The sequence below is a fragment of the Xyrauchen texanus genome, chromosome 6 (genome assembly GCF_025860055.1).
Source record: "Xyrauchen texanus isolate HMW12.3.18 chromosome 6, RBS_HiC_50CHRs, whole genome shotgun sequence".
Classification (NCBI taxonomy): Eukaryota; Metazoa; Chordata; class Actinopteri; order Cypriniformes; family Catostomidae; genus Xyrauchen; species Xyrauchen texanus.
Genome location: NC_068281.1, coordinates 19,905,959 through 19,930,899, shown reverse-complemented (window position 1 = coordinate 19,930,899; position 24,941 = coordinate 19,905,959). Strand labels below are relative to the sequence as shown.

The 24,941-nt window shown below is 37.3% G+C and overlaps 2 protein-coding genes across 4 annotated transcripts in view; both read right to left on the bottom strand.

Annotated features, from left to right (window-relative positions):
* Positions 1-456: 456 nt before the first annotated feature.
* Positions 457-24,941, bottom strand: part of LOC127644970 (anion exchange protein 2-like) — a 55,214-nt gene continuing 30,729 nt past the window's right edge. Inside the window, exons 4-23 of the mRNA XM_052128434.1 lie at positions 23,361-23,623; positions 16,691-16,827; positions 16,376-16,602; positions 14,931-15,070; positions 13,573-13,753; positions 12,779-12,914; positions 10,023-10,212; positions 9,826-9,919; positions 9,236-9,420; positions 8,821-9,037; positions 8,510-8,713; positions 8,256-8,404; positions 7,927-8,121; positions 6,642-6,854; positions 6,426-6,515; positions 5,817-5,983; positions 5,304-5,557; positions 5,027-5,196; positions 4,550-4,723; positions 457-4,085 (exon numbers count right to left, since the gene is read on the bottom strand). Of these exons, the coding sequence (XP_051984394.1) occupies positions 4,005-4,085; positions 4,550-4,723; positions 5,027-5,196; positions 5,304-5,557; positions 5,817-5,983; positions 6,426-6,515; positions 6,642-6,854; positions 7,927-8,121; positions 8,256-8,404; positions 8,510-8,713; positions 8,821-9,037; positions 9,236-9,420; positions 9,826-9,919; positions 10,023-10,212; positions 12,779-12,914; positions 13,573-13,753; positions 14,931-15,070; positions 16,376-16,602; positions 16,691-16,827; positions 23,361-23,623 (3,467 nt within the window). The 3' untranslated portion in view covers positions 457-4,004. The remainder of the gene's footprint in view (positions 4,086-4,549; positions 4,724-5,026; positions 5,197-5,303; positions 5,558-5,816; positions 5,984-6,425; positions 6,516-6,641; positions 6,855-7,926; positions 8,122-8,255; positions 8,405-8,509; positions 8,714-8,820; positions 9,038-9,235; positions 9,421-9,825; positions 9,920-10,022; positions 10,213-12,778; positions 12,915-13,572; positions 13,754-14,930; positions 15,071-16,375; positions 16,603-16,690; positions 16,828-23,360; positions 23,624-24,941) is intronic.
* On the bottom strand, positions 16,853-23,353 carry LOC127644972 (piggyBac transposable element-derived protein 4-like). Of its 3 annotated transcripts, XM_052128438.1 has the most exons (4): positions 21,423-23,353; positions 21,067-21,243; positions 20,780-20,878; positions 16,853-20,518 (listed from the first exon to the last, which is right to left on the bottom strand). In XM_052128438.1, the coding sequence occupies exons 2-4, from the start codon at positions 21,224-21,226 to the stop codon at positions 20,100-20,102; spliced, it is 678 nt and encodes a 225-aa protein (XP_051984398.1). In that variant the 5' UTR covers positions 21,227-21,243; positions 21,423-23,353; the 3' UTR covers positions 16,853-20,099. The 3 variants fall into 3 exon arrangements, with proteins under 3 accessions (XP_051984398.1, XP_051984397.1, XP_051984396.1); XM_052128437.1 differs by having other exon boundaries at positions 21,067-23,353; XM_052128436.1 differs by having other exon boundaries at positions 20,780-21,243.

Below are 24,941 nucleotides of genomic sequence, written 5' to 3'. Positions count from 1 at the left end.
CGGCCGGCCGCGGTCGATTGCCGCCGGCCGGCCGCGGTCGAATTGCCGCCGGCCGGCCGCGGTCGAATTGCCGCGAGGCAACCGCCAGAGAAATGACGCGGGCGGCCCGCCGTCCTGACCGCCCGGTGGCATCTCGCAAGAAATGGGCGTGACGTATTCGGCGGCAAACGCTGGATCACCGCCAGTGGGACGCACCTATAGCCGACAGCTTGGGGACAGCGGCAAAAAGAAGCCGTGCGGACATTTTTTGCTATCTGGGTAAGGCCTGTGAGACCATTTTACCTGGCCCGCGAGGCAATTTGAGATTTAATTTGAAAAGAAAAAATATCCTTGATTTAATTAACCTGAAAAGATAATGTTTAAAAATTATTTTAATGATAACAACACCAGTGGCAAATTATCAGGGCCAAAGCCTTCTCTTTTGGCCTAACATGCCAAATAAATAAATACATATTTTTCATCCTTTCATTCACAAAATGTATTTTGAATCACTTTCCACTCTTAATTAATCTACAAACAAATAGAGAAAAACAAAAAGTTTATCCAGTCAGAATTTATTCCTTGATGCTTACAAGCAAAGTGTGACATCTGTTTCACAAATCACATGCCCAAAGCAGTGCGTGATTCTGAGCTCTACACCGTTAAGCCTTCAGAATGTTTTCAGAATCCCTCAACAGTGCAAATGAATGAGCAACTAAAGTCAGTTTGTCAGATTCATCAGCCAATCAGATTGATTTATTTGTTCTTGGTGGGTGTGATCTTTAGGATAGGTCACTGTCAAGGCCTTCCAGCTGGCCTTGAGTGATGTAATCACACTTTAAGAGACATAATTTGAAAGCAAAGAGCGTGAGATTGTCATAACTGCCGCTATCGTCATTGAGAAAGAGATCCTTATGGATTTAAAAATATGAGCTGTTCTGCATGACTGTGTGATTGCTTAGTTTATTAAACAGGAAAAGAGGACTTATTTTCACTTCAAGTAAATTGGTAAGAGCTTTTTGCATTGTTATATCAACATCAGGAGTTTTCTAATTGTACATTAGGCTGCTGGAGCATTCAGTGTCAGATCAAGATTTGAAAAGTAGTGCTGTGTTCCATTCAATGCGGAAAGTCTAGGAAGTTGGATTTTACAACTTCCTACTTGGAAAAGTGCAATGGAATGCATCTTGAAGTCAGAATTACAACTTGTAGGCTCTTGCAGAAATTCTTAACTCTGATTTCGACGAGATGCAGATGATGTCACACAAACATGTCGACACTACATGATATAGTAAGTGATAAACATTCACTTTATTAAGCAATATCGATTAATGAGTTTGTTTCCACATTACATTATATTAAATCTTGTTTAACAAACGCCTTCAGAAACAGGTGTATGAAACATTATAATCTCTTTTGATAATTTACTCTTGAAGCACAAATGCTAGCACTGCAGCATTTTTTTGTCAGTTGTGAGATAGGAGACATCTATAATGAGAGTCAAACCCCTGCTAAGCTAACAGGAGCATTGCAGTTCCAAATATCAGGTAATTAAATGCCATTTATGGTCAGCGATATCAAGTTGGAATATCCCTCATCCAACTTGAATGGAACGCAGAATACCTGACGAAAATATTATTAGATAGATTTTTCCAGGTATTATAGACCTCTTTGGTAGATTCATATGAAAAATGATAGCCTAATTTTAGATGGGTTCGGGAAACAAACATTCATGCTGCAGTTAAAATTAGGCTTGCTTAAGTGTCATTTCAAGTTCTGGCTTTCGTGCGTGGACGTGTTTTTAAAATGTCAATTGGAATTACTAGTTAGCTGCGAGATAATGTATGATGGGAAAAAGCATAGGGTGTCTTATTCATTGTGATACTGAATTGAATCACACTGAAGGCCTAGACGTTTAATGCACAGCCCGCACTGAACAACACAAAATATTGTATAATAAACAGAACTTTAAGTCTTTATGGTGTGTGAGCACGTAATGCAATTCGTAAATTAATTTCAACCCACAATGAGAAATGTCAAGCAATTTTATGGTCTATGAATAATTTCGTAAATACTTAAGAGTAGAGTATAACCCTGCTGTAGAATATACTCTTTGTAAGTTTTACCAGGGGAAAATGCACATTTGCACTATTTGAAGTGCACACAACAGATAATCTGAGATGTATTTTATACAAAATAATTATTCTCTATATCACTTTGATGACTGGAATGTACATGAGGCACAAATGCAGAGCTTTGAAAAAGTATTTGCCCAATGCTGAATTCTTTTGCTTTTGTGAATATTTCATACTTGATTGTTTCAAAAACTAAAACAAAATCTAACATAAAACAAAGGCAATCTAAGAAAACATATTCAATCATTCAATCAAACACTTAAATATAACTTTTTCAGTAGCATGATGTTGCCTAAAGGTCTCACCCAGTAGTACACTATGCCAAGGTCGAAAGAAGTTACAGAAATAACGAGGAGAAGAGCCATTATCTCCAAATGGAGAAAACTTGGCACAGTAGTGAACCATCCCAGAAGTGGCTGACGACTCATCCAGGAAGTTGCTTCAGGGCCAGGCCGACTTGCAGTAATTGAGGGAAACATGAACTTTGCTGTCTACTAGAAAATCCTAAAGGAGAACATCTGGTCATCTGTGAGTTAAAGCTCAAGCACAACTGTATTATACTGCAAGACAATGATCCAAAGCATAGGAGTAAGTCCATGTCTGAATGGCTCAAAAGAAGCTAAATTAAAGTTCTGGAGTGGCCAAGACAAAGTCCTGACTTGAACATGATTGAGATGCTGTGGCAGGACCTTAAACGAGCAGTACATGCAACAAAAATAGAGGAAATTAGGAATGGGGGCAAATACTTTTTCAAAGCACTGTATTTAAGAAATTGGATTACAACATACCAAATCAACATTTGTTGCCCTTCACAAATCCCTGCACTGTGCATGTTTCAGACACTTGAAATTACATTTTGTTTCAGTACCTCAAAGGACAAAAGTTCATGTATGGAAAAGGATAAAAATATGCTTTATAAAAATAAACAGTGCATCCAACAACAATTCTGTATTTCACAAGTGTGGTCAGGAAATATTTAAATCCTAAAAATATTAATAAAAAAAAGAGGCACTGTAAAACTAAACCTTTTGAACTCCTTGCAACAGTTACTTAAAACATTCTTAACAATGACTTGCTATCATTCTTATCTATTTTTCACTTTCTCTCGTAGACACTACCATAAGTAAATTAAATCCACACCATAACCAACTAATTATAGTAGTAATAACTAGATGATTATAATTAGTATAATTGTTTTTATATAGCTGATAACTACTATATTATAACTACTGTGTGATTCTTAGTGTTAATTATATAAACACATAGACCTATGTGGTGCTCTGGTGAGAATATGTATTCATAGTTGAGAAAAATTATAGAACAACAAACATCTGCTCTCCTTTCAAATAAACCGGTGATTGCACCCAGTGTTTAGTTTGTCAGTTCTTTTAGATTTTCTTTTGCATCAAGGTGAATATAGCACAAAGCTGTATATTATGTCAGTTTTGTTACAAAAATATTGAACTTATGTAATTTGCATTACAGTTATTCTGTAAATTTTTAGCAGTACATTATTTCACCTTGCAATGAAGTACAAGTATTGATATGCAGTAAAAAAAGTGCTTCCTGTATCATTTTGAACTTACTATAGATCATACTTTCATCTACCCCTCTACAACACATGCATAGCACAATTACATTTCAACTCTGATAAATAAAAAGATAAAATATGAATAGTACAGGTGATATAAAGATATACTCTATGCAATAGATACAAAGTGACATTTGAGCATCTATTTAACACTTTTACATATAAATATATTTTCCCAAAACAAATAAAGTTGGAAACGCATGGAGAAAAAACGGATTGATGAAAAAAAGACAGGTAGCACATCTGGACACTGCTCCCTTAAAATAATTTCAGACCAGCTTAAGTAGTAAAAGGAGAGGTCATACTGGCATTTGCATCTCTGTATATTCATCTTGACCATTCCTCTCATCAAATAACGGCTCAGCATCATCTGCATCAAGCTGTCACAAAGAAACAATGAACAATGTTAAAGGCAAAGGGGAAAATAAGGGTTGACTGAACTTAATAGACTTTATATTAGTCCAAAGAACATGTCTGCAAGATGTGATTTAGCCAAGGACATTTTCCTGAATCAACATCCTTTGTTAGTCCTGGAACAACATACAATCATGGGCCAATTGATAAGAATGTTTTTGAAACCCCCAACTCTAAAATGGGATTGGTCGAGAAGAATGTTGTTCCACAACAAACAAGGATGTTGATCCAGGAACATGTCCTACTTGGGTGAAGCACATTCAATTACATACTGGCATTATATTTGGGCACATTCTGAAAATAATTTAGAATAAGAATAGTACAGAAATAACTACATCACAAAAAACATTACATCTACAAAGCATTATTAAAGTACTTCATATGAAAGGTTTGCCTCTTTTTTACCTAAAGGCCCACCAAAAAAACTTACACATTGCATCTCACGTTGAGTAAATATTCGAGGCAACAGGAACATCCTAAATGGCACAGTGAGGACAAGGACAAATGGGAAGGCTAATGAGGCAGCAGTTGACATTACAGTCCACAGCACAGCCAGACACACCAACTGGAAACATGTGAACAGATGCATGCGTAGAGTACGCACCTGAGATAGACAAATCAAAGGTTAAAGCACCATTAAATCTGAAACCGAGATAAATTAAAACCAGACAGTGCCGGTCCTCCCTATAGCCAAACTAAGCAAGTTGCTTAGGGCTCCCGATCCGGCAGGGGGCCCCCACTCTGAAAAGTACATTATAAGTAGTGTTACGAACATACTAACGGGGGTCCCCTACACACATTTTTGCTTAGGCCCCCAAAAGGCTAGGACAAGCACTGAAACCAGAACTGCTGCAGAATTAGTGTGGCATGAATATTGATTTAAGAAGATGTTTGTAGATGATCTCACCTTGCGGACATATGTGTGGTCAGGGTGGTATTTGGGTGGCATTAATAGCAGCATCATGCGTTCTGTTACCTGGATCCCATTAAGAGACATCACTCCCATATAGAGGAATATGCCGAACAACACAGTGATGGGAATTTGCCGCAAAAGGTCTCCAATCACAATGGAGAGACCTGCAGAAAATTAGATGGAAGTACAAACAACCGGTACCGCAACTGGCCATTTGGTAACTGTTAGGGCAATGTCTTTTAATTTACATCAATAAAATGAAACCACCCACCTACAAAAAGGGCCACCAGAAATCCTGTTACTCTCTGCTCTTTTACTTCCTGAATACGTGGTTTGTCACCAGGGGCAACAGCTTTGCTCATCACTGTAAGACTATTTGCATGGGTTACAGAACGGACAGTAGCACCGGTCAACCATGGCAGTCCAAACAACGCTGAAATCCCACCCGCTGTCACGATGATCAACAGGTCCAAGTGAAACCCTGAACCCTTAACCAGCATCCTGTCCTTCTTACTTACAATAAGACTGTTAAGAAAAGAGATATACAATAATAATAGGACAATAATATAAGTGAGATCATTGTTAAGATGAGATCTGGGTGGCGTTTCCCAAAAGCAACGCAAGCTTAAGTTGATTGTAGAGACCATTGGCGCCAATGGTTTCTACGATCTACTTAAGCTTACAATGTTTTTGGGAATCGCAGCCAGACACAATTAATGGAGTCAGGTAGAACATGATGGTATCTGTCACTCATTTAAATACACAGGAAATAGCTGTGACTCACGTGGTGATCTGAGTCTCCATGAAAATGAGGATGTAGACAAGCAGGGCAGGTAAAATACTAGCCACCATCATCCAGATGGGGAACTGGCCATCAGAGCCCAGTGGGTGTATAAACCAACCGCGCTTGTCCGGGCTGGTCACAGAGAAGCCATCTGGCACATTTAATTTCTGTATATGGAAACATTTCAAAGAACATTGTAACTCATCTTCCAAATTGTTTGGGGTTACTTGGAGTGTCAATTTACTTTGGGGGACTGAAGAGTAATTTTTTCATAAATGTGTACAAAAATATTCCACTCTCTAATCAGTAAACAAGCTCAGAGCATTGGCATTGATACCCTTCCTAACCTACCCCTAAAATCAGAATGAAATTATAGGTTAATAATGTTGTTGAAAACCCTAACCATAAAATGTCAATAAACAAGCACAGAGAATCTTGATTTTACAACTACTGTCTGTCTGATCCCTTTAGGTGTTTGGGTTGACATTGATACCCCTAATCCTACCCTTAAAATCAGATTGTTCTAGCCCATAACCATAAAATAAGAGGTGATAAGGGGAAACCACTTCGAGACTAAATATGAATAGTATCAAATTATATGTGGCTCACCTGTGTATAAGTGTCCTTAATACTGTAGTCCAACAGAACCATGATGGAGATTGCAATAGGAACTCCGAAATCTCCAATAACCCTTCGGATCTATGCAGCAGAGATTTGATTTCACTATAGACAATATCACCTCATAACACAGAATATGAACACTATTTTGATCAATCATCAAGTGCAACATTGAGTTTGCAGGACTATACAGAAACACTAGCTTACCCTGCCAGGAAAGAAAGCGCTATTCTTGAATTTACGCAGATAGAATGCAATAAAGAAAGTTCCTGACATGAGCACAAGGGAGAGGAGAGCTGTGTTTGGCTGGTTTAGGGCTTGAGATGCATCTGAAGATCTTGTTCCACCATTGGGTGATGCTAAAGCAGTGTCATTTTCTTCTTTTCCATAACAGCTCCTCAGAGGATGATCCATGAAGATCTGCATAGTAGACAAAGACAGTCTGACACTGAATAGCACACGTACATTTCCCAGACGTCTATTAGATGTGTATGTTTAGATCTGGAAGATGTCTCTTGTACGTTGTTTGCTCTACGTCTGTTATGGTGTGTTCACACTTGTAGTTCGGTTCTCTTGGTCCAGACCAAAAATGAAAACGATACATTTAGTCCTGGTTCTTTTAGCATTCACACTGGCATTTTTAACACCGAACCTTATGATACAAAACCAAAGGCATCAGGGAAAATTCACGACCTGATTGGACAGATTTATGACGTATATTTTTTGACGGAACTTACCGAACATCCAAAACAATACTGGCTGCTGGCGAAATGCGCTCGTTGGATGTATATAAGTATATATGGTGGTATTTGTACCAGCTGAGAACAAACGAAGAGTTAATAAAATGTGTAAAGGAGTCAAAACAATGGCAGGATTTCCTCCATTGTACAAACAAACTTAGATATGCTGCAAGGACAGCTGACGGTGGTTCCGACGCCAGTACTGAACTGTAATGTGAAACATAGCTCCTATAATGAGAAGAACCAGGTAGGCTTGAGGTCAGTATTAGGTAAATTACTTCCTGTTTTTGGTCCGTTTAGATGTCTTTGGTCCATGTTACATTCTTATATGAATCGAACCGTACCAGAGTTCATTTGGAAGCGGACTGAGACCCAATTTTCAGGTGGTTGTATAGTGCGCACCAAGGTTCGGGTGACAGTGTTCACACTTGCTCAAATGAACTGCACTAACAGAGCAATCGCACCAGAGTTCATTTTAATCGAACCAAACCTGCCAAGTGTGAACACACCCTTAGATGTATTGTATCTGTTTCCTCTCAGATGTCTATTAATCATTCAGCAGATGTCTTTGAGATGCTAATTTGGAATGTTCATAAATTGATCTTAAGATGTTTAGCAGATGTTCATTAGAGTGTGATGCTTTCCAGATCAAAAGATCTAAAACAGACATCTCAAGGACGTATGTGTTCTATCTGGGCATATCTGCAAACTGAGTCAATGCTTTTTCAAATGAACCTAAGAGATCTTAATACTTTGCCCAGCTTGAAGAAGGTCTCGTAGATGAAGATGAGAGAGATGAGGAAGGAGAAGATCTCCTGTGTGAAGCGTGACACAAATCGCACCAGGAAGCTTCCTTCAAATGCCACCATTAGAACAACAATGACAATCAACCAGATTCCAATCCACACACGGCCTGTCAGATACTCTATTTCGTTGGCCTTGCAGAACTGCAAACACAATGATTTGATTTATCACATTCAGTTCTTCCTGTTACATATGTACAATTAAACAAACAAAGTTGGTTGAGCAAGAGAATGTACTGTATAAAGTGTATGAATGAAAGTGTTATGGGAATACTTACTGAATAAAAGGATTCTTCAAATACTAGAAGGGGCCCAGAGAAGCCTATCACCAGCAGAGGTTGAGCTCCAAGCAGGCAGAACAACATTCCCTGCGTGGCAGTGGCAATAATCAGCTCTGATACACCTATCAAACCACCTGTCTTCTCACCTAAGAAAGAAAGAGGCTATTTAAAATATCTGCGCCTGTAGGCATGGAGAAATTGGATCAAGACCATTGAATTCTTTTAATTGAAAAAGAACAGCTCTGTCTAACCCAATAGACCTCCAAAGGTTACGGCAGGAGAAAGGGCAGCAAAGTAAATGAATAAGACGGCAGCCATGCATTGAGGGTTTAAGGAATCCGTAAAATCACTGATGTATTTAGGGTAGCGGCGCCGTACATCTCTGATAACCCCACCGAACAGCAGACCCGTTCTCTGAAGAGGATCATCTTCGGCTTTAAAGGGAGGATGAAGAGCTGAGAGAGAATAGAATGAATGAATAAATGAGAATATTTTTTCATTTTGTATATTTACTCAACAGAGAACTAATCTGTCCACGTATGAATGAGAAAGAGCCTTGTACCCATATCCTCTGGGCTCTTGGGCTCCTTGACCTGTAGTTTGACCTCTTGTTCATGTCTCTTGTGCAGCATTTCCCTCTGGAAGCGAGCAACAGAGTGCAGCAACTCATCTCTGCCCACCTCGGATGGAGGAAGCACAATACTGCAGTCCAGGAAGCTGTTGATGGCTGTCAGCAGGTCCTGCCTTTCATCCGCCAAATATGCTGCCTCATGGAAGTGCTGAAAGGGGACATTTGGGGGAAAAAAAGGTTGGAATTGAAAATTCAAGATGTTCTCTTCAATCCCATGAAGGATCAATCCAAATTTAGTGAACACCCTTTAAATAACAGCTTTTTAAAAGTATTTCTATTTCTGGCACTGATAAGTTACTACTTTTGTTAGGGAGACTTGATAGCTTCTTGTTCAATCTGTGCTTACTTTATCAGACATGAGCGTGGATATGGAGCGGCCAATCTGGTGGTAATCAATGTTGGCACTGGGTGGGCCAAGGAGCACAAAAATAAAGCGCACTGGAATGGGCACTTCTAGAACTGACTCTAAAAGGACTGCTTCTTGCAATCTCACAAATGCCATAGTTGGTTGGTCCAGGAAATCCACACTACCTGTAAAGATTGAGATAATTGGAGATGATTTTTAGAGAAGAGGTAAGTACTGTTGTGGTATTATATACATAGAGTTAAAGGGATAGTTCACCCATCATTTGCACACATGTTGTTCCAAAATAATTTCTTTCCTCAGTAGAACACAATGAATGCAGAATGACAGTCTAGTCACTATTCATTTTTATTGCATATTTTTTCTTCCATACAATGAAAGTGAATATTGACTAAAGCAAACCTTCGTCCTTAACATCTCCTTTGTGTTCCACTGAAGACAATCAGGTTTTGTAATTAGTGGTCAGGTTTTCAATGCATTTTTTTAAATCGAGGGTGAGTAAATTATGCTGGAATTTTCATTTTTGGGTGAATTATACCTTTAATTATAATCAGCAGTTGCTAAAAACTGACCCACAAGGACAACGGTAGCTTCTGCATTCTCAGGAATCTTCTCAAGCAGCTTAGATTTAGACTTGTGCAAACTAAAAAACTGGGGTATATCTTTCTGTGGATACAAACAGGAAAAAGACCTATTGAAACCCACCCACCCAAATACAAATTTTACTTTCTCATACATCTCTTAAAACCACACAGACAAAACCCAGTACCTCATTCTTATCTAAATCCACTCTACTGCGTGAATCAAAGTTAAGTAATCCTCCGATGAGTGGGTCTGTGGCAGGGAGCTCTGGTGCAGAAATATGGTTATTGCTATGGTGATGAGATATTAGAGAAGCAAGGCTGGTTGCCGAGATGTTCCGGTTAAACAAGCTGTGCTCCTTGCCATCACTCGGGTGACTGGCACATAGAAGAAACAAAACAGTGGAAATTTCAGTTCCATTTTCCAAACGAGTAGGATGTTATTATTTTTGAGTTACCATTAAATATTTTCAAGGGATTTCATGAATTTGGGCGATTCTCACGAAACCGGTCAAGAAAATGCTCTGGTAATATTTAACCTCAAATCAATGCTGAAAATATTTTTTTTTTGCATTGTGACTTTATTTTCAGGACATTTATGCACATTTGACCCCCATTTGTTTGGACACGGTGGGAAAAATTACGTTAAATCACAACGGCACAATTTGTATGTATTTAGCCTGCCTCTGCCATCCATCCCTTCCCCTCTCCCGGATTTGTGTACCCAAATGTTGACAGATAACAGGCTGCGTGTGTGACATGACATGAGATTAAACAACTCGGGCAACGCAACGTCGGAAAAGTACCTCCTACTCTGTATCGAGGAAATGTATCAGATTTCTAATCCCTCTGTCCTCAACTATGGAGAACAGCTGGTCATCCAGGACCATGAATTCCATCATTTTCCTCGTAATTGCTTTGGTATTTTCGCTGCTCATACCAAGGAATGATAGGAGAGGCTGCTGACTTGTGGCTGGCTCTGAGCTCTGGCTAGCTTTAGCCGCTTTCACTTTTTAACTTTTTTTTTAAAATGGGCATGTTCAGCTGGGTGATGGTGTTTTAATTGTCTAATTAGGTTTGTTGATCCGAAAGTTATTGTGGTGGTTCCCCCGCGGTTTACTTTGGCCTTTTATTACACATTTCGAACTTTATATATTCTTCACTCACAGTGAAGATCTTCCACGCCAATGACATTTACATGTGGCTGTGACGTTATTGCCTGCGCCGCTGGCAACAAAACGGACCGGCTTGGAATCGGTAAGACGTGAGGCTGAGCATGCGGAAAATCTGCTAATTCTGGTCCCTGACTGGTCGATCGGTGCATCTCTAAAACATACAATACGTTCTTGCGTTCAAAACACTTGAAGGAGCGCAAATGCGAACTAAGGGATCTCAAGATGTGTTTAAAGATTGAGTATTAAACTATATTTAACTTGACACAGTGACCTAAACATTTTATGTTTATGATGCAACGCACCCGAGACTACACAAGCATGTCTGACGCAGGGTGTGGCTGGACTTCCAAAATTTGGAAGTTACCCATAAATATTTAATCACGAATAAAATCAAAGAAATTTTCTTCAAACTTATTTATAAGTACTACCTCACTAATTATTTTCTTGTAGAGAGATTTAATTGTGATGTCGATATATTCTGTACATTTTGTAGTCTGCAGGCGGAATTATTTTTTAATTTATTTTGGAGTTGTCCCTAATCGACTTGTTTTTGGGCTGATTTTTGCAAGATTGTTAGAGATCATATCATTCCCAGCTTTCAATTTTGTTTTGAAAATGTTTTATTTTTTAGCTATGACATGTCTCTTCATAAGGAATATTATTTGATTAATGTTCTGCTTTTGTTGGCAAAGTTTAGTATTCATAGATGTTAGTATGGTGGTTATAAACCATTAATTTTCATTTTTAATTCAGAGGTTCAGCAATGCCTAAGAACAATTTCCAATTTGAGTAACAAGAAAGCTGTAAAGTGTATTGAAATATGTAAACAATTTGATATTTTTATTAAACTGTTTATTTATTTATTTTCCATTTTGTTTTTGTTTGTTTTAATATACCTCTTGGCTCCAGATTTAAAAGTTTTGTAAGCATTAAAAAACAAATGTCTGACACAGGTGTAAATTGACGGGTCCTTAAACAAACCCTCATAATAAATCTCGTTCTGATTGACAAATTCACTTGTCAAATGGATTGCTGTGAACTGTATGTCAATGATTGACTTATGATCAGTAATATGGTAGTAAACCATACATTGTATTCTAAAGCCGCTTTTTGTATTGTCTAATCAATGATTTACTCTTCTGCCACAAGAATGTAATGCATATTAATTATCTGAATATTTTTATTTATTTATATATATATATATATATATATATATATATAATTTTGTAATATTTAAAGATAACTATGTATAATTACATATTGATATAAATATGTATAATCATTATATATTGAATTATTGTTATATAAGGGGCTTTCTCAGCAAATATTTGTATATGCGATTAATCGCGATTAATTAATCGGGACACCATGTAATTAATTAGATTAAACATTTGAATCGATTGACAGCCCTAATATATATATATATATATATATATATATATATATATATATATATATATATATATATATATATATACTACCTTGTTCTTTTTTCACATTGCGGTCATGAGAATATCGTGATGACCATATTCTTTTGCTTTGTGATAAAGAAAATTGTGCGAAACTGTCATGAAAATAATCTCACAAAGTATAAAATCTTAATGGCCCTAAAAATATGCTTAATTTTCTCAATGCAAACCATAATTTCTTGTTTGTTTTGATTTTGAAATAAAAAGGACCATGACATTTCCTTAACAGGTTTTGTGAGAATCATCCATTTGTTTTACGTGAGATATGCCATGTTCATATCATCAGTGAGTACCACTAACCTGTGTTTGAGGAGCAGGGCTCGTAGCACATTGGCTCTGTCCTTTGCTCTGATCTGATCTGATATAATCATCTGCTCCACAACTTGATGAGCAATACCAGGCAGTGTCCTCTGGTCCAGATCCAACAACACTGCACCTATTAATTAACACCAAAAACAAATCAGATACAACAACAATGGCTCCATCCAGTAAACATGTCAATACATCATTACAGCAAAGAAATTCTACTCCAATGCACTTGTTAATAATAATTAATATCGCAAGAGTGTCATAATAATTTATTATGTATTCACTTCTGTTGTCTCATATTCAAAGTAAATGACTAATATAGACAATAATGCGTTATAGCATCTGACATTATTTCAGAGAGGTATAGGTGTATTTTTTTTCTAAGAACGCGCTAAGAGGAAAAGAAAAGTGAGCCATGCCTTTTCCACAAACCTACAAAACCTGATAGAAATGAAAGAAAGTCAATTATATCTTCACAGGACCATGAAATTATGAATGGTACTAACTGAGGTGGAGACTTGGCTCATGAATATTAATTACATTATGTGATGTTCGCTCAGTAGGCCTTCATGATTTGCAGACAAGTGAGCACTTGTCAGCTGGCCAGCTTGTCAGTTAACTAATCTTACAATGCAACAGCTTGGTTCATGAATAATAATTAGGTTGCATAACTGGAAGGTTCAGAAAGGCTACCTGGCAATGGCAGCATGACCAAATTAATATTGATAAGCAAATCCTTCCATTTGTCAAGATGTTACGATCACTCTACCTGTCGTCGCTCTCACCATGTGAAATGGTTTTGCGGAGCTCCAGCAGGCTACGGAATGAGAGCGAAGCTACATGAGGTTTCCCCCAGCAGTCCGTCTCCTCCTCCACATCCTCCTCAAACTTGATCCAGCGAGCCGTTTCCCTCCACTGCATCTCCTGGTTCTTGTCCATCAGCAGCTCATTCAACTCCACAAACACCTGAGAGGATGCACACAAACGTATCAATAATATACAGTATATGTGACCTTTCATTCTATGTATAATATTCTGAAATCCAATAGAGCTTAAATGATGGAATCATGTTTGATTGAGTTAGAGGCAATTAGGAGTTCAGTGAGAAGTTGGTTCAGGAATGCTAGTAAACACATTTTTTCTATTAAATATTAAAATACACAAAATAATTTTCCATTATCTCCAGTCCAACCTTTGGTAAAAACAAATTTACTGATATACGTCATGAATTAGGATGAGTGATGACAAAGTTTGTTAGAGCTGGACAAAATTAGATTTAGTCTTCAACTAAATGTCACTGTGGATAGTGAGCTGCATTGCTTTCAGTCAAAAACTCAGCAAGAACTATGTATTCATGCAAGCCAGCCTAAAAAATCTGAATGTTTAAACTGATGGACACACACATAAAAAACCCTGAATCTGTTGAGATCATGCTGACATGCCAGCATGATCTCAGTTCTTTCAGTGTGAGTTTGCTTTGACAAAATTCTGGTCATGCGGTCATTCATTCCCTTCCACAACACTGACACAAAACCAGTGTCTTAAAACATGTACAGATTATTGTATATTAGCAAATAAGTGATAAATAAAAACAAACACAAACAAGCTTTAGCTATTCTCTAAACCAATCAGAACAGCTCCATCATGCAACCCTACCTTCGGCTGTTCGGCCTGATGAACCCTGTTGTCCATGTAACAGGGCCACGATCTCCTCTAATAAGGAACATCATTTAGCCAATAGTAAATATATCCCTCAGTGAGATGGTATAAACCTCTATTTGTACAGCTAATGATCTAAACCTGTTTTTTATGTATTTTATTCTTCCATGGAACACAAAAGGAGATGTTAGGAAGAATGTTAGGAACTGACAGCCTCAGTTCCCATTCATTTTCATTGTATGGAAATTTGCATGTTCCTCTCATGTTTTATGGAGGAAAGTAATATTGGTTTTTAAGGATGTGAGGCTCAGTAAATTATAAAATAATTCTCATTTTTGAGTATTTCTTCACAAAATATCAAAGACAATTTACTTCCCAATACAAAAAACAAGAAGAAACATCTGGTAATATTTATGGCATAGTATGCATTTCTCATTAACTACTACGGAAAGTGGAAAGATAATCAAGTAAGTTGACATCTCACCTCATGTGGGGTCCGATCCAGCTTAGTCCGACTGCAGCTGCTGAGCTCTTTGTGGTCCTTGCCAATGTGAACCACCTGACCTTTAGCACTCTTTGTGACCAGGTGTCTCCGCACACCAGGGACATCTTCGAACCTGTGACCTGTGAGAAAGAGAGCGAAACAATTTTGACAACCTGAATCAACAGTAGAAAACAAGTTGAAACACAGCTGAATGTATTGTAACACAAGAAGCTCTGTGAGTAACTGTAACTTACTGCAGTTTTTGTTGTAATTGCATAAATATCAGCTACATTGGATGCAATACTGAGCATCCAAACACAGAAATACAAACTTAGCAAACACAGATGAACGGTCACTAGAACATTGTTCGTTTTGTCTGTTTCAAAGTGACCTATTGTTTTGTCAAATTATCTGTATTTACAGCACTCTCTCTCTCTCTCTCTCTCTCTCTCTGACACACACACACTTTTACACAAAAGAGGCACGTCAAAGGAACAGATGTTGTGGGCACACTTTCAGAATGTCCACATTCCTGAATCACAGCCATAGATGGATAGATGTACAGACTGAAAACATGATTCATTTTCAGAAGAATGTGAACAAAAAGGTGCAAATAAAGAGGTCCTTTATAGCATTTGAAAAAAAAGTAGTCATGAAAACAAGGAAATGTACTTGCATTCAAACCATGTCATTAGTTATCTATAATCAACTGTAAACCCACCAATAAACTACACAATAATCACAACTTAATACTGAAAAACTCACCATTAATAACAAATGTAATAATATAATGATTGCCCCCTGGGTATGAATTTAAGGGGCATTTTGTTTTACATTTTTGGGGCATTTTTTCTATATTGTGTAATTCCTTTGTTTTAAATACTTCAATTAAATAAATTCTAAATCTGAATATTTAGATTGAGAATATATTATCTACTCATTAAATTAAATCAACATCAAATCTAATTTTATGCACTGATGTGTATAACTACAAAATATTCTAAAAATAGAATATTAAGAATTGTATCAGATGTTTAAAAAAATATGAACAATTAATTATATTAATTATAAATTAATTAAAAAAAATTTTGTCTCCACATTTTTTATTTCAGGAGCATTTTTATCAAATTTAGTGGGCAAATTTTTTTGTATTTGTCCCGAGCCCCCCTTGACTATTCTATACTATACTAAGCTTCAAAATACTACAATCTACTATGTCCAAAATGTGCTTGGGTACTCCTGAAACAGGGTTCGAAACTGTATTCTATAGGCACTGTATTGTACTATACAATACTATGCTTCACTCCATTATACTGCAAAACACTAAATTCAAAATGTGTAGTACTGGGGTACTCCTAGAACAGGGTTGAAAACACTACATTATATTTACAGTACAGTATATTGTAGTATTGTATAGTGTAATGTAATATACTTCAAAAACTTACTCTTAATGCCATCAAGGTCAACGGTAGCGAGTGTCTTTGCTTCACTCTCATCAGTGGGCATGTGGTAGTGTGCCAGCCCAATGCCTGTCATGTTGCCCATGCGCCGGCGCTCCTGCAGGTCATAGCTACGCACTGGTTTAGAGCTGCCATCCGGCGAACTCACCGGAAACAAACAAGGAGCAGACACTCTTCTACCATTGGGAAGCTTGCGTACTGATTTTCTGCCCCTGAAAAGGTACAAGTGACCGAACTTACTCCAGGGTAACATGTATTTGAATATGCCTATGCGTTTGTGTGTGTGTTTTGTGTGCTTACTCGGTTAATGTAGCATCTCCTGGGATTTTGATACTGGTGTGAGGTGCTGAATTGGCTATTATTGAAACCTTTCGATGTGGTGAGGCACTACCATTCTTTTTTACACTGGAGGCAGGGTCATCTTCAGATACAAAAAACTGTGTTGCCAAACACAGAGTGGTTAACAAGGTGATAACATCCATCATTTGGTCAAAAAATAAAAAAAGACAGTTAAAGTCAGAAGCTTACATACTGTACACCTTAGCCAAATACATTTAAACTCAGTTTTTCACAATTCCTGACATTTAATCGTAGAAAACCTTCCCAGTCTTTGGTCATTTAGGATCACTACTTTATTTTAAGAATGTGAAATGTCAGGATAATAGTAGAGAGAATGATTTATTTCAGATATCATTTCTTTCATTACATTCCCAATGGGTCAGAAATGTACATGCACTTTGTTAGTATTTGGTAGCATTGCCTTTAAATTGTTTAACTTGGTTCAAACACTTTTGGTAGTAGCCTTCCACAAGCTTCTCACAATAAGCTGCTGGAATTTTGGCCCATACCTCCAGACAGAACTGGTGTGATCTGAATCAGGTTTGAAGGCCTCCTTGCTTACACATGCTATTTCAGTTCTGCCCACAAATGTTCTATCCGATTTAGGTCAGGGCTTTGTGATGTCCACTCCAATACCTTGACTTTGATGTCCTTAAGCCATTTTGCTAAAACTTTGGAGGCATGCCATTGTCCATTTGGAAGACCCATTTGCAACCAGCCTTTAACTTCCTGGCTGATGTCTTGAGATGTTGCTTCAATATTTCCATATATTTTTCCTTCCTCATGATGCCATCTATTTTGTGAAGTGCACCATTCACTCCTGCAACCAAGCACCCCCACAACATGATGCTTCCACCCACATGCTTCATGGTTGGGATGGTGTTCTTCGGCTTGCAAGCCTCACCCTTTTTCCTCCAAACATAAGGATGGTCATTATGGCCAATCGGTTCAATTTTTGTTTCATCAGACCTGAGGAAATTTCTCCAAAAAGGAAGATCTTTGTCCCATGTGCACTTGCAAACTGTAGTCTGGCTATTTTATGGCAGTTTTGGAGCAGTGGCTTCTTCCTTGCTGAGCAGCCTTTCAGGTTATGTCGATATAGGACTTGTTTTACTGTGGATATAGATACTTGTCTACCTGTTTCCTCAGCATCTTCACAAGGTCCTTTGCTGTTGTTCTGGGATTGATTTGCACTTTTTGCACCAAACTACGTTCATCTCTAGGAGACAGAATGCGTCTCCTTCCTGAGCGATATGATGGATGCGTAGTCCCATAGTGTTTATACTCGTGTACTATTGTTTGTACAGATGAACGTGGGACCATTAGGCATTTGGAAATCGCTCCCAAGGATGAACCAAAATTGTGGAGGTCCACAATTTTTCTGAGGTCTTGGCTGATTTCTTTTGATTTTCCCATGATGTCAAGCAAAGAGGCACTGAGTTTGAAGGTAGGCCTTAAAATACATCCTCAGGTACACCTCTAATTGACTTCAATTAGCCTATCAGAAGCTAATTGGCTAATTACTTAAAGGCTTGACATCATTTTCTGGAATTTTCCAAGCTGCTTATAGCCAGTTAACTTCTGACCCACTGGAATTGTGATAGTTAATTAAAAGTGAAACAATCTGTCTGTAAACAATTGTTGGAAAAATTACTAATGTCATGCATAAAGTAGATGTCCTAAACGACTTGCCAAGACTATAGTTTGCTAATATTAAATTAAAATTTTTTATTTAATGACTTCAACATAAGTGTATGTAAACTTCTGACTTCCAACAGTAAATATATATTTTCTTAATCAGTATTTTTCTTATTTTCCAGTAAAAATATCAAAACAAACCAGATTAATTTATTTGAGATGCAAAATGCATAACATAATAAGACTTATTTCCAGAGAATATATCTTGAATTTGGAAAAAATAAACGTTCTTACTTCAATGGCAAATTGTATTTTCTTGTTTTAAGCATGAAAAAATACAAACGCAAGACTTGTACTAAAAAACCCACAAAACAATTTCCTAAAGACGTTAAATAAAACTAACTTAAGATGTATTGTGTGAAAACGTGTCTAAAACACGTATGCAGTTTTGCTTCTCTCGTGTGTGTGTGTGTGTGTGTGTGTGTGAGAAACAAGGACGTGCCGCGCATACAAGCGGTAAGCAGTGCTTACCTAACAGAAGGGTGAAAACAAAAATGACACTATTTAAATATATATTTTTTATGTAAACGACAGTTTTTGCTCGAGTTCGTCATCTTTCTTCTCAGTTGAGCAGCACAGACAGTTATTCATTTATTCGATTTGGCGCCACCCTCAGGTATAAGCACTTTATTTTATGCTTTCTCTGATTCAAAGCATTGTTCACTAACTCGTTCATTCAACACTATACGTTCACGTACGCTATTACAAATTGCGAAGGGAAGCACGTTTACTAAAATGAGTAAGCCAATCAGAAGCTCATTCCTTCAGTCACGCTATCTGATAGGCTAGAGTTTAGTTTCGCATCAACACTTTCAAGTTCACATAACGAATGCGCGCACTAAAATGTATATAGTATTAAGCATCGACGACCGACACGGATCTTGCAAACTTGACTTCAATGGAATCGAGAACGAGAAGCTATCGAAACCACTTCTAATGCACAACATGGGTCTAAAAAGACCCGTATTCATTTCCTATGTTATTTCATGCATGGCTGGACTTTTATTTATTTATTTATCTTTTGAGATCAATTTATTTAAGCATTTAATATTCCATGATCTATAAATTCCATGATTTATAAATATTAAACATTTCTTGTTTTCAATTACCAAAAATTATTATTTACATTTTTTCTAGGTTTTGTGTTACTATATCAAATTTACTTATCAAGCATGATAAAACAAAAGAATAAAGACAACATTTTGTCAAATTAATCATTTTAGCAGTTATTTAGACATAACTGATAACACTGAAATTGAACTGTGTAACTGTATTGAATTGTGGTGAATGTGATCAAATAAAAGAAAATACAACAAACAAAATAAAATCACACTGGTACAGCGGCATCTCAAATTGCCATCTTAGTGCTTACATGCCTCACAAATGACAACTACACGTTTGTGCTCCTTGCACACAGGCCTGGTGCACTGGGAACACCAGCTGCTGACTTTTCTGTCTTTGGCAGCTGGGCATATTCTGCATCTCTTCCTCTTCGATTGGCCCTCCTGTCTGATGTCCTCCTGTGGCCGAGTGTTTTGTTTTTCTATCCCACATCCTCCCATTGCCTCTATGATATGGCTTTGAAGGAGAGGCATGCCCTCCAAGCGTCTCTTCATATAAGGCATGACAAGCTCTTTGACGAGCTCCTTGAGGAATAGCCGTGTTGCATTGGTCACACCACCCATGTAATCAGGGTGATGTGCAGTGAAGATGGTGTAGGCATCTGCTTACATGAGTAGGTGCGAACCATCTGATCCATTGTGTCCACTCCTCCTTTGGTTTTGTTATAGTACTTGATCATTTCTGGTTTCTTCTTGAAAGAAACACTGTTGTCATCCACTGCTTTGTCATCATGCATGGTGCTCAGGAGGACAACAGCCTTTCCCTTCTTTGGTACATAGCTTACCATGGTCATGTTGCCATTGAATCCAAATTCTGAGCTATACTTCTCCCTCAATTTGGATGGCTTCATGACAGGCGGTATGTCCTGCTTGTTCTGGCGAAGAGTTCCCACAATGGTCAGGTTCTTCTCAAGAAGCTTCTCAGCCAAAGGGACACTGGTAAAGAAGTTGTCCATTGTGATGTTGCGACCTATAATTTAAAAAAATAATATAACAATTACTTAAATTACTTAAATTTAATTACTTAAATCAATTTACTCAACATAAAACTCTCAATTTCAACAATTAAACAAACAATTAATAGATTATCTAATGTATTGTATTGCATAGTGCAAATAAATAAATTTCTCACAATGGTAATTAAAAATAAAATACACACCATAAAAGATTGGTACAGTGATCTAGGTTTTATCATTTCAAGAGTATATTCACTTAAGTATTCTATATTCACCTGTCTGTCTGATTCTGCTACACAACTGTTGGACGATATTCTCTCCAAGGTTCTGCTGAACCTCCTCTCCTGGCTGTCTCCCTGTGTAGACCATTCCATCTATCGCATAAGGCACCCTTGCATCACACATCCAGAATATTTTTAATCCATACTTTGCAGGCTTACTGGGCATGTATTGCAAGAACTTGCACCTGCCCCGGAATGGCACAAGCTGCTCATCTATGGTGACACAGTCACTGGGGATGAACCGTCTTCTGCAACTAGCCAGGAAACAGTCCCAGACATACCTGAATGCCGCCATGTGATCTGTTTCCAGTCGTAATGCCCTGGTCCTCTTGTCATCAAATCGTATGAACCTGCGGATATCCTCATATCTCCTGAGCCCCATGGTTGCTTTGTACATTGGATTTTGCAGTGGATCCAGAAACAGCTCCCGCAAGGCCACATCCAGCTCTTATTTCCCCCTGCAAGGAGGGTCAAACCAATAAAGGCCATGAATTCCTCTTTGTCAATGCTTCTCCATTTTTTCCCTTTTGCTGCTGCTTTTCTTCTTCCCGCTAAGTTGGTACATTTCAGAACCTCCTCAATGAACTTGAAAGTTTAAAAAAGATTTACAAAGATAAAAAAGAAATAAATAATTTACCTGTTGAGGGTGTCTTGACAATCTGTGTAATTGGATGACTGCTGAGCTCCAGTAATGAGGTGGCGTTGACAGTTACAGTTCGAAAATCAAAAAGGCGGGAAAAAAGAACCCTAAACTCTTAAAACATTGAATCATTTCAGCATATGAAGGATTATGAAATGTTAGGCCTTCTACATGTAAATAAGCTTTAAAATACAATCTTTTTTAGTGTAGCTAACATTAGCTAGCTAGAATATGTCACCAGCTAGCTATAGCTAATAGTAGTATTGGACATGTTTCTCCTTCTCACAAGTAATTTCTCTCTAGGATTACAGGTCAAGGTAACATTAGCCTAATATTCAATAATTATGTCCATCTTTTACAAAATATAAAATATTTTCTGTGGTTAAAATAAAATAAGACTTGCATCAAATATACAAAAGCAGCCGTGTTGTGTTGTGAAATGTGTGGCAGGTGAATAGTATTCTGCGTAAATGTTCCTACTTGCAACAATGTGCAAATATCAAAGGTTTCCATATGGGTCATTTTTGAAAAAATTGATGTAGAAATAAAAAATAAACTGTGTTTGTTTATAAAGTAAGAAAGGAAACATTAACATAATGATTTGTGGAAATCAAAAACAAAATATATAATGAATACCTGGAATAAGAAAAAAGAAAGAAAAAAAAAACATATCTTTTAAGATCCACCAAAGAAACACTCAGCCATCACTGAAATAACATAGGAAATGAATACAGGTCTTTTTAGACCCATGCATGTAAAAACATTGTAGAAATACAAAAACTGTGTTTGTTTATAAAGTAAGAAATTAAACATAAACAGAATGATTTGTGGAAATCAAAAACAAGATATTTAATGAATACCTGGAATAAGAAATGATAAAATACATATATTTTAAAGATTCAGCAAAGAAACACTCAGCCATGCATGAAATAACATAGGAAATGAATACGGGTCTTTTTAGACCCATGTTGCGCATTAGAAGGGTTGCGATACAAAAACGATTTTTATTCGAAAAGTAAGAAATGAAAAATTTCAATTAGGATTTTTAATGATCTAAAACAAGTTAATTGAGGAATACCTGGTATACTGAATGATGAAATAAATTTCTTGCAAAGATATAGAAAATGAAAACTCAGTCTGGTCTTTTTAGACCCATGTTGTGCATCAAACGGTTAAACAAGCGGGCGACTTTTACTACAAAGTGACGGAGATGTTCAGCAAGGAAAGACACATGACTTTTGTCTTCGAGTAAAGGTAAGTTAATGTATTTATTAAAAATCAGTGTTATTGATACTAGGTCATTGTTTCTAGTTAGTCTTAGGCTATGAATTATTGATCATGTTCTTATTGTGTTATGTCTGTTTTACAGTTCTAACGTTAGGGCGCAGTGTCTGTTTTAAAAAATAAGATGGTATTTAGACTGTCTTGTCTATGTTTTCTTTTTCAAAGATTGTTTTCTTTGGTGGTCAGATTAGTTAATTGCCGCTGTCCATTCCAGTGATTCTGAACTGTGGGATGTGTGAGGCCTGTGATGTTGAAACTAGTAACTGGCAATCTTTTCTTTTTCATTTTGTTGTTGGCCCTATGTCAAACAAACTCTTCTGGCACTGTGGTTCATTGTATGATTTAATGTATATAAACATGCTCGGCTCAATATATTATAATCTTTCATTTGTGTGATATGAGCAATATTACTGTCCTTAATTTAAAACAACTTGGTCATGAAGTTTGCCACTGTGACACAATTGTTTCCATTGACTGGTGGGTTCTAAGGCAATGATTTATGGCAATAACATTTCCGGGACATTACATTCAACCGTAATTTATGTGTTTTGGGCACAGCGTTTAATAATGTGTATTAAATATCTTTGATGCTTGCCCAGTCTCAAAGCCCACAGCACATGCCTGGTGTAAATGTGTGTGAGCTATGACTACCTGTGCCCCCTCAATGTGAACCTCTGTGTCCGTGTCTGGTGTAGGTGTGGTGGTGGCAATGCCCTCTCTTTCCTGCTGGCTGCAAGAATCTTCATCCTCCTCTTCATCCTCATCATCTTCATCTATAGGGGGGGCCGCACCTGTGGATGCACTTCTCCTCCGTCCTGAGTCCTTCCACTTCCTCCCAACCTTTTTCCTCCGGCCCTCATTAGGGAGGTGTATAGAGAGAGGATGGTGAATGTGTAGAGAGGTGTGACGGTGGTCTGCAAATGGAACATACATGACTTAGAAAAACCTCAGGAACTATCAATAGAGCACTTTTTGATTCTTTTAATGGCACGTGTTTCTCACATGAAACAAACTAAGAAAAAGAAAACATTCTTGAATGTATTGATGAATTTTATTCGGAGATCATTAATTTTAGAATTGTAAATTTAATTCTTATGTAAATTTTAAAATATTTAATATGAGAAAGATGTTTCTTTGGTCAACCTTTTAAATTGGTTATACTCACATGTATATACTAATGTAATATATACTATAACTAATGGTCAGTGGACTGAATTCTAGGTATTGTTTCATTTATTTAATAATCTTATTAGGTTATTAGTCTATTTATGACTAGACATTCTGAATACTATCCCATTTTAAAGAGATAGTTCATTTAAAAAAAAAAATGTCATCATTAACTCACTCCTGTGTTGTTCCAAATCCACATAACTTTCTTTCTTTCATGGAACACAAAAGGAAACATTCTGAAGACTGTCCCAGTTGCTCTTTTCCATGCAATTGCAATAAATTGGGACTGAAGCTTTTAAGCTTCAAAAAGGACATAAAAGCATCATAAAAGTGGTCCACATTACATGTGTGCTAAACTTTTGCTCTTATATTTCGACCTGTAAAAGTATTATAAAAGTGGTCCATATGAGTCTGGCACTATATTCCAAGACTTCTGACGTTATACAATAGCTTTGTGTTTTTTCTCACACAAAGCTATTGTATAACTTCAGAAGTCTTGGAATATAGTGCAAGACTAATATTGTAACGTTTGGAGGAAGAAAGTCAAGAAGGCTGGATCCAGGTGTGGCTAGTGTTTAAATGAAACTATAAATAAATACAAATGACAGGTAGACACTAGAACAAAACAAACCTCCACAATGGGAAACTGAAATCTAAACAAGAGCAAACATGAACACGAGTGAGGCACAGGGTCAAAACGCATACAACAACTGACAACCAATAATACAAACAACAGGACTTAAATACACAAAGGGTAATGACACACAGATGAGAACAATGAAGTCCTGTTGGCAGTGATGAGGGCAAGGAATTATGGGAAGTGTAGTCCGGGACAGATGACAAGTGAGAATCACAGGGCAGACAACCGGGAATCGTGACAAATATGGAGCACTTTTATAATAATTTTATTGTCTTCAGTCTATTAAGTTTTCATTTGTTGCAATTGCAGGGAAAAACCATCCAGTCTTCAGAATTGCTTGTTTTGTGTTTCATGAAAGTCATGTGGGTTGGAATGCAGGAGGATTAGGAAACAAGGACAAAATAATTGCTTTAAGGCTATGG